This window comes from Gastrolobium bilobum, unplaced genomic scaffold, assembly GCF_033153095.1.
Source record: "Gastrolobium bilobum isolate Gb01-03AN ecotype WA unplaced genomic scaffold, APGP_CSIRO_Gbil_v1 utg8480, whole genome shotgun sequence".
Lineage (NCBI taxonomy): Eukaryota > Viridiplantae > Streptophyta > Magnoliopsida > Fabales > Fabaceae > Gastrolobium > Gastrolobium bilobum.
In genome coordinates this window covers 329,320-343,366 of record NW_026899605.1, presented here as the reverse complement: position 1 = coordinate 343,366, position 14,047 = coordinate 329,320, and the positions used below count along the sequence as shown (strand labels likewise).

The window sequence follows — 14,047 nt, the reverse complement described above, 5'->3', positions numbered from 1 at the left end:
ACTGGCCATATATGAGACAAAGGCATCCCTAATGCTTCACTATCAATACTTCCAAATAATTAGTAAATGGAAAATAATGCATGCTAATGAAAGCATCAAATTAAAGTTAAAATTACACTACCAGTGTAGCAGATTGCAATTGTTTCCTCATGAGTAGCACTTCCAAAATCAGATGAGGATGCTCATGCAGGGAAGAACACTTTTGCTGCCATGGCACTGGCAAGACAGAGAGCACACGAAGCCCTAAAGCCCATGAATTAAGCCTAGAAACCTCGATATCCGACAGATTCCCTTCTCTCCGCTTCAGGAAGAAGTGAACCTTCAAATAATGCATAGTAATCATCATTGAGATGAGGATGGAATTTCAAAAGTCCATATAGTACAGTTCAAAGCAATTTATATCATTAAACAGGGAAAATATATGCAAGATAAATGAGTGATTACAAGAAGTTGCTTTGACCGCAAATTGGGCAAAAGCTGCATTGCACCCATAACAACAGGCAAAGCATCATCTGTGTCCCGTAATGAAGAAAGAAAGCGTGAGGCTTCAGCCGGTCCTCCACCACTAAGTGGGTCAGCTGTCAGAAGCTTCACAAGCTGCCGCCCCTGCAACTCTCTCCGTAAATCAATTGATAATGCTGCACTTTCTGCCACTTCTAGTGCTGCAGAAACAGCTCCTTTTCCAGCTAATCTAAGTGCCAGCCCCTCTGGATCTTCCTTGCAATCAGCTTCAACCTGAAATACAAAGATTTTTTAAGGAAGACATGAGTTATCAAAAGGGAAAGGAAAATTGATAAAGAGAAATATATTTCTATAAGCTAGTATATTACTGATATATCATCTACATGCCGTTTTCATTGAAGCTCGTATCCACAGATAATATAAACTTCTGGAGAAAAATGATAAAACTGGCATAGCATTTGTGCATTAGACATGTAACAGTTCACAGAAGAGAATACAACCTCTCGCCAGCTCGTATAATGATCATCTGCACTTAATATGTGGCTGTACCTCTGCAAAGCTTGTTTCATTTGCAAAACCTAAGCATTACAATGAATAATGTCATTTAAGAACAAAAATATGCATTGCATCAATAAAGGTACAAGTAATCATACCAATACAGATAGGGGCATGAAGTAAAAAAAACAATATACCAAGGGTACAGGTATGGTATAGTATATTATGTAGAAATATAAAAACCAAAGATAAAAGTGATAGAAATCAAGAACCAGCGGGAAAGTGATAGAGACCAAGAGAAAATGAAAGAAAACTTAGTGATGCGGGAGCAAATATACTAAGTTTGATTAGAAGAGATCAAATGTTAAGCGGTTAAGCCCAAGTGATGCAAATTCGTGTACCAGCTTCAATGCGCAATTTCAATTGGGTTCCAAGTTGTTTTAGGACAAATTATGCTTAGTTGGCTCCCTTAAGGGTCAATTATGAAAGATGGTAAAAAGAATAAGCATTAATGCTTAAGTTAATTAGAACTGGACATATAATTGTTGTATTTCCAAAGCAATATAACTCTTGGGAGTTGTTATTAATTATTATATTTCCTAAGCAACACAAATCTTGGGAGTTGTTATTAATTATTATACTAGAATGATATCAAACTCATTGGAATGCATGACCAAGATGTACCCAAAGGTATTTAATAGAGAAATTTAAAGAACAAAAATGTATACTTGCTTAACCAACAAGTACCTATATAGGATAAGTACTCATGGATACAGCAACCATTTAAGGGTATCCATGCATCATACCATACTGGGAATATTGATATAGCAATAGAGTAGTAAAAGAAGAAAAAGTGGTAACTTGAGCACCTCTTTCCTTATAGAATCATTCTGAGGCAGATGGCAGCTGCACATTGTAAGAACATCCAAAGCAGCATCTAATTCCCATGTGTGCAAATACCTATGATAAAATTTTGAAATTTAAAAGTGACATCACAGGCTGAGACAAATGCTGGATATCTCGATATAATAATGAACTTAATTATAAGCATGCTACAAATGAAGAAAAAACATGGAAATTGCACAGACCCACTTCACCTTGTGTTGAAATTTAATTTAACTATGAAAAATGAGGTGGCAAGAATTGAATTCCGGACCATTTGGTCATAGAGGCTTAGATACAATGTTAAGAATCTAACTCTCCCAAAAACTTAAGCTGTTAGTTGCAAGTTAAGGGGTGGTTTCATGTCTCTAACAGAAGGAATTGACAGTCACAAGAATAAACCATTTACCAGCTATATAAATTTATTTCCCCCAAAATCATGAAAATGAAAGGATTTGCAAACCTCAGTGCAAGTCTAGCTGCCAGCTTTTTGTCTTTCAACCTTAGGCAATACTGCCAACTATTGCTCCAATTATTATGCCCTCCAAATCCTTGATGTTGTGCAGAATTTGGATGGATCTCTTCTGCACGTTCAATGATTAGCTGAAGAAGCTGATCGGAGGCCCCATTACGTAGAAAGCGGTCAGAAAGTGCAAGAGCATCCATTAGCTTTCCTTCATCAATTAGCCTATAGTAGAAGAAGAAAGAACACTCTGTAACATGAAAATTGCTAAGGAAAGACAATTCACAATTATTTACGGCTCCAAAACTATTGAACAAAGAAAAAACAAGAATATTAAGAAATCTGGTACAGACAAAGATCATGATTCAAAAGTATGGGTGTTTGCTACTCTTCTCGTTATCTATCTCAAACAACACCATATTAAAAAAGAGGTCTAACAATTGCAACTTCAACATCTTTATCCCAAAATAGTTGGGATCGGCTGTGGATGAATCCAAATAAAAAGCAAGAAAATATTAAGGGAAAAGAAGAGGAGAAAAATAATATAAAAAAAAAATAGATAAAAGAGAAAAAAAATAAGAGGGAAAAAATTAGATAGGAAGATAAATAAATTAAAAAATATAGGGAAAAATGACTAAAAATAGACTGTCTGGAACATAGGAAAAAACAGGTCTATCCTTCCACAGTGCTAATAGTTTTCCTCCACTTCATCCTAAGACACACAACTTGCCAATTTATTTCTCACTCCATTATGTCTTGTTTTACTACTTCTCCCCAAGTAAGTGTAGGTCGATCTATTCCTCTCTTCACGTCATGCTCTTGGTAACCAACTTCTTTATGAACAATATGTCCAAACCATCTTAGTCTATATTCTTTCATCTTTTCAGCCACCAATACTACTCATACCTTACGTCGAATACATTCATTTCTTATGTAGTTCATCCCTGTATGACCACACATCCACCTAAATATCCTCATTTTCGCTACTCCCATTTTATATTCATGTTGCCTATGCTTACCAACATTCAACTTCCTATAACATTGTAACTGAATCAACAAAAAGTCCATGTTTAAACCATTCAAAGTTCAGATCAACATGAGTGAAGCTAAATTACAAAAATAAATAATCATTAATCACTAATATGAAGTAAAATTGATGAAACAATGTATGCGTACATCTTATTTGCTTTGATCACACCAAGTTGGCCACATTCTAATGCAAGTGCAACGAAACTTAATGAGAGAAAAAAAACTACAGTTTTAACAACAATTTGAACTATAATACCGTTCCACTGCCTTCTCGTATGGTTCTTCGTTATCCCAATCAAAAGAAAGGAAAACTGTGGTGTCAAGTCGAGCAGCTTCAGATTTTGAGGATTCATGCCAGAAGTCTACGGTTTCAACCCCTTGGCTATTTAGGTCTGTCAGAGCTACAGGGATTGTACTGCTACTAGCAATGTCATCAGCATCCGACTCTGCCTCAGTGTCATGTTCACGAACTCTCTTAACAGAAGTTCTTGCTTCAATGTTACCATCATCAGCTGTTGGATTAGCAGTTATAGCAAATTCTGAAACTCGATGCAGGTTAGTTTGCATTTGTATCCATCTGTTCAAAGTTGGGAACCTGTACATCAGGAGAAAAGGTTAAAGTAATTATTTAATAATACTAACTGATGTCATGCAACCCCGGTGGCTTAATTTTGTTAGTAAAAGAATTTATAAAGGAAAAGATGAGAAGTACAGAGAAAGTAATCGTCTTAAAATGAAAGTCCCTTCCTAATTCCAAAGAGAAACCACCCTCTCCCCCCGACCACCAAACAAAAGAATAAAGGGCAAAGAGCCATATGCTAACATGAGATTTGAACTAAGAAATGTCTGGTGAAAATTTTTGCATTATGCACCACCAATAAGCACCAAAACCTCACAAAGAGGGGGCATTTGTGAAGGACCATAAATTCTTTCCTTCTACCAAAGCCTCAAAAACGAATGGAAGAAGAATTTGCCAGAGGCTGGAAAAACCCATTCTTCATGAACTAATTCCAAAATGCCAATTTCTTTCTTGCTTCCAGCTTAATATTAAATACTTTTAATCTTATCTATTTAAAATTTATGAAAGAATTGTCTTGAAAAAGAAAAACTTCATTAAAAGTAAAAGCTTATATGATAACCTGCTAAAATATTCTTAATCGATATATTCTAACTCATACATTCTTCATCATATAAATAACCTATACATGTATTTGTCAAAAACAAAGGTATACATAAGAAAATACATATTGATGACCAATCTATAGAAAAAAGAAAGATGTCAATAATATCAAAATGAATAAATTTTTTATATATCTATGATAATATTAAGATACAGACTAAATATTGTTTCCTTTAAAACAGTTCAAAAGAAACACATATATATGACATTATGACTGCCATTGCCAACCAATACACATGTATAGGGTATGCTACCTTTCAGATTGATCAAGAGCAAACTCATAAAACAACCGATCTGCATCCGGAGCCTGCAGTAATCCATCACTTAAGGAGCTTGAAATTGAAGAGCTACTGCTGCTGTACAGTATACTACTCCCGAATACACATGCTAAGACAGCCCTCACTGGGGATATTTTTGCCAAATGTTTCACCACATCCAACTGGAGAGGGTATAAAGCGACTCCAGGTGTCGCTGAAGAACGGCAATAGCAATTAGGCTTTGCATCTTTAGATGATGGAGACAGTATTTTATTTTCAGAGCTGCTCTTAGGGAAAGTAGGAACAACTGGAATGCATGCCCATCCATGTCCAGATCGCGGAGGATAAACAGGAGGCACACATGCAGAAATCACCTCATGTACAAAATCAGCACACAAAATTTCAGCTACCTTCCCAGCTGCATCAGTACTGCCCCTTTCAAAAACAAGACGGGTCAAAAGCTGCAAAATAGAACAATAAAACATAGTTGGTTAATAGAAACCAAGATATGCTCATCACATAAAACATTCAATCTTCATGAAGATTTCTAAATGGCAGCAAAAAGGGAGATCCAGTGCATGAGGCTCCATCATTGTGAGGTTCGGGAAGAGTCAAAGATATGCAGTCTTACCCCGAGGGTGGAAAGGCTATTTCCACAAATAGAACCCATAACTACCAGATCACAAGGCAGCAATGCCTCGCCCTCCATTTCCAAAACCCTAACTAAATCTATAAAAAAAATAAATGAACATGTAATTTTTTTATCAAAATAGGTGGTAAACTTTGTCAAATGTGAGTGTGATGCAATGGTTGCATAGAGGTAAATACAAATATGTTGTTGCTATTGAACACATACAATAATAAATACATGGATTTTACTTTATCAAAAAATAAGAACATATACTTTTCCCAAAATTTTGCAAAATTCTTATGTGTTTCCACAATTGCAGTGCAGAGGGGTAAAAGAGATATATGAACAATATCTTCATATTATGAAAATAGATCAGCTGTCATGTGCAACAGAAACTGGCTTAAGATACTCATAATCATGGAAATTGTTGTCTATAATCAAACACTGTCAAATAATTCAAATATTTTGAGAACCTTACATCCTTAGGCCACTCATAAATGACAGAGAAAAAGTTAAAATCATGAGTAGTATCAGTCCCATCAACTATGTCGCCAATCGCAGCAACATGAAGAATGAATTGTGACAGGTATGTCATAGGTTTGGCACTCAAGGGAGCAAATATTATCTTCCCAGAATCTTTAATGTTGTAACCAGAAGACTGCAGACCAGTTTCTCCTCCAGTTGAACTTGAAGGTGTTTGTTTAACAACTCTTAACCCAAACCCAAGTACAATGTCCTTGTCACTGTTAGAATTAACACCCCGATCAGCATACAATCCTTCACCTCTAGTAGTACTTGGTTCGGTTTCTTCATCAGCGACAGCTCTTGCAAAGTTATGAAGCTTACCTGATGAAGTATAAAAAATGTTATAATCATAGAAGTAGCACATGACAGGCATAAACTCTACCCCATTGTTTGAATTTTAAAAATAAATAAAGGAATAAAATGCCCATAGAAAGATGTTCACTTTTTTGCAAATGACAAAACTATTAAAATGCCTAAAGAAAAAAGAAAAGAGGTACCACTCAAAAACTGTCGCTTGCCAATATGAGCATCTTCAATCATCTGATGTAACAGAGCAAAAGCACGCTCCCTCTGCTCTTGCCGGTGGGACTCTTTTGATGATGTGATGACAATTTCCCCAGATAGGATTGCCTGAAGTGCTGGAGGGTTGTCCTAGAGGAGAAAATCATATTAACATCATATTGTAAATAAAAAAAGATTAATTATGTAATTATTGTATATTGATTTTCTTTTGTTATTAGGACAGAATTGTTTCCTATTTGTTTCAGAGTTAAAGGAGTGCAGAGTCTTCGGTTGTGATTCTTGATGAAAAACCCACTAATGGGTCAATCATGACAACAAGAAAGTCCCGCTAAACAGCCCCTTCATCCACCTCCTCCAAACCCAATAAAGATGAACATCGATGTAGCCATTGCAGAAATTAGTTCATGGTTCAAGGTGTGGAATTTTGAAGGTTTATTTAACAGAGATAATAGATTATTATGCCCTTTAATTAATTATTATAGGTTCTAGAGGCTCAATTTTCGTGTTGATAATAGGATAATTGATTATCCTAGAACCAATTGGATCATGAACTCCCCATTTTGGTTCAAATTGTAATGTTAGAGAAATATAATATAAAATATGAAACCATTAATGTGCATTCACCTAACAACTTAACCTTTTGAGTTTAATTGGCACCTTACATGGTATCAGAGCCTCTATGACCAAGTGACCAAGAGTTCAATCCTTACCTCCCCATTCTATTGATAAAAAATTAAATATTGCAGAATTTCTTAGTACAAGTAGGTGAGTCTCTGTATTGTCCATCCTTCAAGCACAATGGGCTCTTATGTGAGAAGGCAAACCACCGAAGAACAAGACTCTCCGAATTGCAAGGGTAAGGGTGAGAGTCGATTGTAGCAACCTTACCCTTGTATTTTTTGCAAAGAGGTTATTTTCCAGACTCGAATCCATGACCTTCCGATCATAAGAAGCAACCTTACCACTACTCCAAGGCTCACTATTGCTCTTATGTCAAGGGATGTATTAGAGAAATATAAAAAGAAATAAAAAAAATCACTCCCCGTTAAACCCGACTATCGAGTGTAAGGTGAAGGTAATCCTTGTACGCAGCCTTACCTTTACCCTTATATTATATTAGAGAAATATAATATAAAATCACTAATATGCCTTCACCTAATATCTTAAGCTCTTAGGTTGAATTGGTGCTTTAAACATATAATCGAATATTAAAACCAATATTCAATTATTTTTCAAGAGCTATGCCAGCCAACCTTGCTCATTGGTAGGAAAAATAATCAATTATATCATGGTGAATAATCGATTATTTTATACCGAAAATCAGGTTTGAAAATGAACTTGCTGCTAATCAATTATTGCCGTGAATAATTGATTATGTATGTCATAAATCAAGTTTGAAAATGAACTAGATTGGGAACAAATCCACTGTTGGCTTGCTTAGATAAATGTTGGACTAAAATATAGAGATAGGTGTTATGAATGTTTATTGTAAAGTACCAGAAGGTGGTTTTTTATTAAGATTTTATTAATTGTGCAAATATCAAATCTGTAAACAAAAAAACAACTCCTATGAAACCCAGGTTTGCGAAGGTAGGGATAAGGAAATCCTTATGTCCCCTTACCTTTTACATTTTTGCAAATAGGTTGTTTCCGATATTTGAACCCATGAACTTCGGCCAAAAAGGATCAGTTTTACTACAACTTTAGACCCGTCCTCATTGCTAAAATCAAATTAGTATGTATAGAAAAGTAATGAATCTATGTTGTATTTGATAATTTGTATAGCATATGGTACAAGATGAGCTTGTTTTGAAATGTGCATGATGTGATAAATGCATTTGATCTATGATGCGTGCGTGAATGAATATGGGTTTGGGAATGAATCTGAAGAAGGAATCTCCAGTGTATAAATAACAATCTCCAGAGCAGGGGACTCTAGATAATCACTCCTAGGAAACATGTTCTCCGAACGGAGGGGAAGGTATCTCCGGTACATGAATAACAACCTTCGGAGCGACGGACTTACCACCTCCAAGTTGCCATCAATTGATATTAAATTTGTATCGGAAAATATGAACCTACTAAAATTGTTTCTTTATAGAAAGTATTAAGTTAAGCGTTCCTTATATGGAAAACCATGTATATGTTGTACACGTTATTGAGGAAATTTATGTAAATGCGCATACGCGTGCATGTGTTGCACTGGAAGTGATGTAGAATAAACTTTCGAACCATGCTATACTCAATATTTAAGTTCTTGAAATTAGGTGGCTTCCTCACTGAGTTGCAAAATATCACCATGTATCTTTTCTTCAAGCTCAATAATAAATATGAACTTTTTGCTCTTATTCACACTCTAATGCTAGGGGTCCTACAAAAATTTCTAATGTCTCTAGGGCCAAACGATTTGTTTTGTTAATTGATGATTATACTTGTGTAATTTGGATTTTTCTAATGAAAGATAAATCTGAACTGACGTGGATGTTTATCCAATTCTAGCATATGCTTGCTTGCAAGGGACATACTGATTTTCTTGAAAATGATTCCTACACCAATAAGTAATATTCCTCACCTGCTCCAAGATCTCCTGTAAGTGCTTTAGAAGATGCCGTAACACAGATATGACCGCCACTTCAAGGATCTGATCCCAATAAGTGGAGCCAGCTTTAGGAGATCCTCCCGGATATATCTCAGATAACATAGTTTGGGCCTGCAAATGGTACAAATAATAAAGAATACAACATCTAGTCAACAGGACAAAAGCTTGTCCGAGTAAAGAAGGACTACAGATCAAAGTTAACATATTCAATAGCATTTATGAGAAGAAAATTTGCCTACTGGGTAACATTCTTGGCAAAAAATTACCTACTGGAAAAACTAAAATGTGTACAAAGGTTAGTTCTACTTCCTATCTTAAATGACAAAGTTTACTTCTTTAATCTAACAATCTCTCCCCTGTTTACATCTTCCAATTTTCCACAAAATGAAAGAGAAAAACCAATGATAAAATTGATTTCACCCTATTGATGTTGATTATATGCTAACGACAAATATGAAGTGAGCATGAAGAGTAACACACATTCTATAACTTGTAAACGTTTCAATCAACCTGCAATTTGTAAACTTCAGCAATGAAAAAATCAAGTCCTAAATTTGATGTGTCATGACAATCTCTTTTGCTGCTGCTTGATTTTATTTTGTTTTCTTATTCAGATAGGAGGCTTTGGACTATTGATTACATACGTCCTTCCTCTCTTTTTTTGTTTCTAACTCACTTCAAACTGAGTAAATTGCTTCCGATTGCCCCGTTTGGAAATCCAGAGCTCCTCCACTGGACAAGTCTTGCATTTGGACTGTGGTACTCATAGGGCTTATAATGAATATATTGAACATTTGTAAACCATACAATACTATTTTCCTTCTATATGCATTATTCGTGGCTCTAGCTCAGAAATGGCTGCCCATTTGTTTATACACAACTCAGCAGTACATCTAACATAGGTTTTTGGAATTTTAATGAAGTTTGGGCATTCCCTTTAAATTTGAACAGTTTTCGTTAACTAGTTTTAAAGCTATTGAAAAGATTAAGGAGGAAAGAACTTCATCGCATTGAGCTACTTATACTGTTATTGGGTGTATTTGGCAGAAGCGCAAAGGTGCCGCACTTTTAACATTACAGCTTTGAGGCCCCGCTATCGGATAGGATTGTTTTTCTGGCCTTCCTATAGTGCTCAGCCCCATCTGTTTAAGACCATCTGATAAGATGCCTACAAAGGTTTATTCTAGGAAACGCCTCAGAGGATTAACCACGGATGACTTAGCAAAGGAATATAGATGAAAATGTGGAGGGCAATTCAGTTGGAGGAGAGAGAGGGGGGATGGACTGAAGGAGTTAGTTGAGTATGTTATATTTCAGGTAGTTAGCGTAGAAAGAGAATAGAATGGAAATGGATTGGGACTTGGGAGAGCTCAACACCTCTCTAATGTATTGAACCTTAGTATTTACATTTTGATGTAATTTGCTGTTTCTGCATTTGAATTCTGTAATTTTCTGTTTCTTCAATATATAGAAAATTCCAGATTCTTTTCTGGGCAAAAACATTGTTGTTTGTCTCTGTTTTACTGTTATTTGATCTAGTTCTATCACCATCTTAGTTGAAATATAATGGAGAGACAAAAGGGGGGGTTCACCCTCCCAATTAACAGGAACAATCAACCAAAATCAAGTTAAAGACTAATTCTCTTCAAATCTAAAATTGTTAAAGTATAGGCCTAAGAATGTTTTTTTTTTTTGTCTGTCAAATGTATGCACGCCAAACTTTTATGTTTTGATGAGCCTTTTCTTTTCCAGCTGCTCTATGTTTTTATGCAACTGCAAAGGAAAAAGCTATCCTAATTTTTTAATCTTTCTTCCTTCCTTCTCCGTAATCTAATTTCATGTGTCGGGGAAAAAATCAGCTGAGTGGAATCTATTGAAAAAAAGATAGCAGCACCTGACTCAATAGCTGTTGAGACATATTTGCAGACTTCGCAGAAGTTGCAGCAACGTCAATGCAAAGAAGAATCTGGCAAGAAATGCAAATTCTCAGAACCAACCATACACAAAGCATTCTTTTTCCCATTAGTTGAAATGACAAAGTCTAAATTGCTCTCTTATCATTTTAGGCACTTACTGTAGCCAAGGAACCCAACTGAGAGCGTAAAGAGGAAAAATCTAGATCATGTACACGGGACACCACATCATCTACCTGCATACATGCAAAAAATATATTATCATTCATGCCAGGCAATCAGAAATCAATAAGGCCATGCAAACAAGGAGTCCATACAAAAGATACAAAAGATTGCATCCATGACTACCCAACTCAACAGGTAATATACTGAAAAAAAAAGTATATTTGTCACATAAAACATAAAGAACGCGTAAATTGAAAATGATAACAGCATCTACATATCCTAGGATAAAGTATACAACCCAAAAGAATTACATTCATTAAACTGCTCCATACATCATTAAAAAAAGTAAAAGGGTGGGGGCAGGAAGACAAACCATACAAGCCAAGGATCTAAGAGGGGTTTTCATGCCAATCAATGTTACAACTTATTATGACCATTTTAACAACCACCGAAAGAATAAAATCAGGCCTCACACTTCTCTTTCACCTCAAGTTTTGTTATGTGCAATCCAGTTTTGAAACAACAAAATACTACTTTATCCATTGCAGCCACCTTTCTTTGGAACAACTACTTTACAGTTTTTTATGAACACTGCATGTCCTTCTACCTTGGAGCAATTTTTGTTAGATCATTATCATGGTTTTGGTAGAAACAACAAGGCCATAATTCTGTGGCAATGAAAAGTTTTATTTTGTGTGCATAAGGGTGTCTCCTTGCCTTTAAATCTGCTTTGGGATATGATTAAGTTTTTAGCTTCTCTGTCTGCCCATGAATGTTTCAAGGCTTTAGCCATCTCTGGTATGCGGCCTACCAAACTCCAAAAACTTTCCTGCAATCATAGGCCTTCCCAAGAATAAGTGATGGATCTATATTTTATACCCCCATTGTGCTTGTTCCTTGGCAAAAATGAGCTCTTTGCACCATTGTTTTGGGTTTAAAAGATTTGAAAAAACTCAATTACCAATGTATTGGGCTGTTTTGAAAGAAAAGAGAAAAATATTGCAAAGCTCATTCCTAATGGATGAAAAAGACTAGCATTTCCTAATGGCCCTATATCTCACTTTTCTTTTCTCTTTCTTGTCTCAGTTTTTCTTTCCTCTCTTTTTATGCAGAAAATTTGTGCAGAAAAAAAGAAAAAACCCACCTAAAGGTATCAAAAAGTGAAGCCCAACAAGGCTAAACCCAAGAGCAAGCAAAAAGATTGGGTACAAGTGGAAACCTAGCAAGAAAATATCTCTATCTACAGCACCCAAATCACGTCATCGTGCAACCATGGCTGTTAGAAGATAGAGAAAGTGAGAAAAGCTTCCCACGTGCAAAGGAGAAATGGGAATCACACCATCCTTGAAGGCAATCACAAACTAGACAACTAAGCACCCTTGGATGAAGATGCAAAGATGAGAGCCATTGATGAAGACAGGGCTGTCATTTTTCAGATCTGTAAAAAGGAAGCAAAAAGAAAGAAGACGAAGAGCTACACACCATTTTGGTGGGGGAAAGGTGAGGGGGTGATGCCTCTAAGCTACTTGACCACCACCATCACCTTCATCTTTCTTTCTTTCTCCTACCCACCATCATCTACTTCTTTCTATTTTTCTTTTTTCTTTTTGTTACAGACCCTCCTTCTATCATCTTCGACGTAAGGTAGGAGTACTACCGGTAGCTGAAAAAATGAGAGAGCATAGATTGAGGTGGTTAGGGCACGTTATGAGAAGGCCCCTAGATGCTCCTGTAAGAACAAAAGTTTGTTACCAAGAGCTAGACACAAAGAAAGGTAGAGATAGACCGAAACTTACTTGGAGAAAGGTAGTAAAACAAGACTTAATGGAGTGGGATATAGATTGGCGGACGGTGTCCCTTAAGATGGAATGGAGAAAAGCTATTAGCATGGTGGAGGGTTAGACCCATTGTTATTCCTATATTCCAGATGGTCTATTTTTAGTCTTTTTCCTCTTTATCTCCAATCTTCTTCTTCTTTTCCCCTTCTTTTCCTTTATCTCTTTTCCCCTTCCCCATCTTCTTCTTCTTCTTCTTCTTTTTTTACACCCCTTTTTTATATTTATATTATTTTTATTTTTATCCCTTCGTACCTTTCATTTGGGTTCATTTACCAAGGACCCCAATTAGTTTGGGATAAAGGTGTTGTTGATGTTGATATTACAACCCCTCTTTGAGGGGAGGGTGAAAGGGGTGATGCCCTTGAGCTACCCCAATCATTTTCTTTTTCTACATCCATCTTCTTCTTCAATCTTCTTCTGCACTTTTTCTTCTTTTTTATTTTGTAATTTTTTGTTTTGTTTCAGTTGTAATGTTCCTTTTAATTTTATTGTTTTCTGCATTTGTGGTTCAGCCATGCCCTTTAGCATGAACTGACTTATTTTTAGGAAAGGGAAAGTTGTAGTTCCCAAATGCCGTAATCTAAATGTTGGTTTATAATTTTAATTAAGTTCTTCTATTTTGTACATTTTTTAGTAATCTAATTTGATGGAAATCAAGTTTTTTGAGGAACTGACTTTCGAAAAGAAGCTTTTCCAGACTTCAAAATATCAATTGGAAGGTGAAAGCGTGTAAACACTTCCACTAATTGCCTTAGGAATAAAAAAAACCCAAGTTCCTGTATAGGTTCAGCGCAATAAAAGTTCGGAACGGAACCGCAAGGGAACGCGGGGTTCCATAAACCAAACAGCCCAAGAGCTTGAGGAATCAGCATTGTCAATTATAAGTGATCTGAAAACTCCATTGGATAAGGCACTAAGCCAAGATTTAGGTGCAGCATTCATGAATCAATAACCCTGTTCCTACTTTCTTTATTTCAGTTCCTTATCTTCGCTGTTTTATTAAGATTACTATTGTTCTGTTCCTGGGTGCATTCCTGGATTCGTTCCTGTGTTCTTCAAAATAAAAACCAAAAATATTTATAGCCT

The 14,047-nt window shown here is 35.9% G+C and overlaps 1 protein-coding gene across 1 annotated transcript in view; it reads right to left on the bottom strand.

The window, feature by feature from the left end:
- Positions 1 to 14,047, bottom strand: part of LOC133291864 (uncharacterized) — a 55,370-nt gene that overhangs the window by 18,135 nt on the left and 23,188 nt on the right. The window contains exons 10-21 of the mRNA XM_061490190.1: positions 11,120 to 11,194; positions 10,940 to 11,011; positions 9,019 to 9,156; positions 6,422 to 6,575; positions 5,878 to 6,245; positions 4,766 to 5,229; positions 3,588 to 3,926; positions 2,303 to 2,527; positions 1,827 to 1,917; positions 963 to 1,040; positions 445 to 735; positions 122 to 319 (exon numbers count right to left, since the gene is read on the bottom strand). Of these exons, the coding sequence (XP_061346174.1) occupies positions 122 to 319; positions 445 to 735; positions 963 to 1,040; positions 1,827 to 1,917; positions 2,303 to 2,527; positions 3,588 to 3,926; positions 4,766 to 5,229; positions 5,878 to 6,245; positions 6,422 to 6,575; positions 9,019 to 9,156; positions 10,940 to 11,011; positions 11,120 to 11,194 (2,493 nt within the window). The remainder of the gene's footprint in view (positions 1 to 121; positions 320 to 444; positions 736 to 962; positions 1,041 to 1,826; positions 1,918 to 2,302; positions 2,528 to 3,587; positions 3,927 to 4,765; positions 5,230 to 5,877; positions 6,246 to 6,421; positions 6,576 to 9,018; positions 9,157 to 10,939; positions 11,012 to 11,119; positions 11,195 to 14,047) is intronic.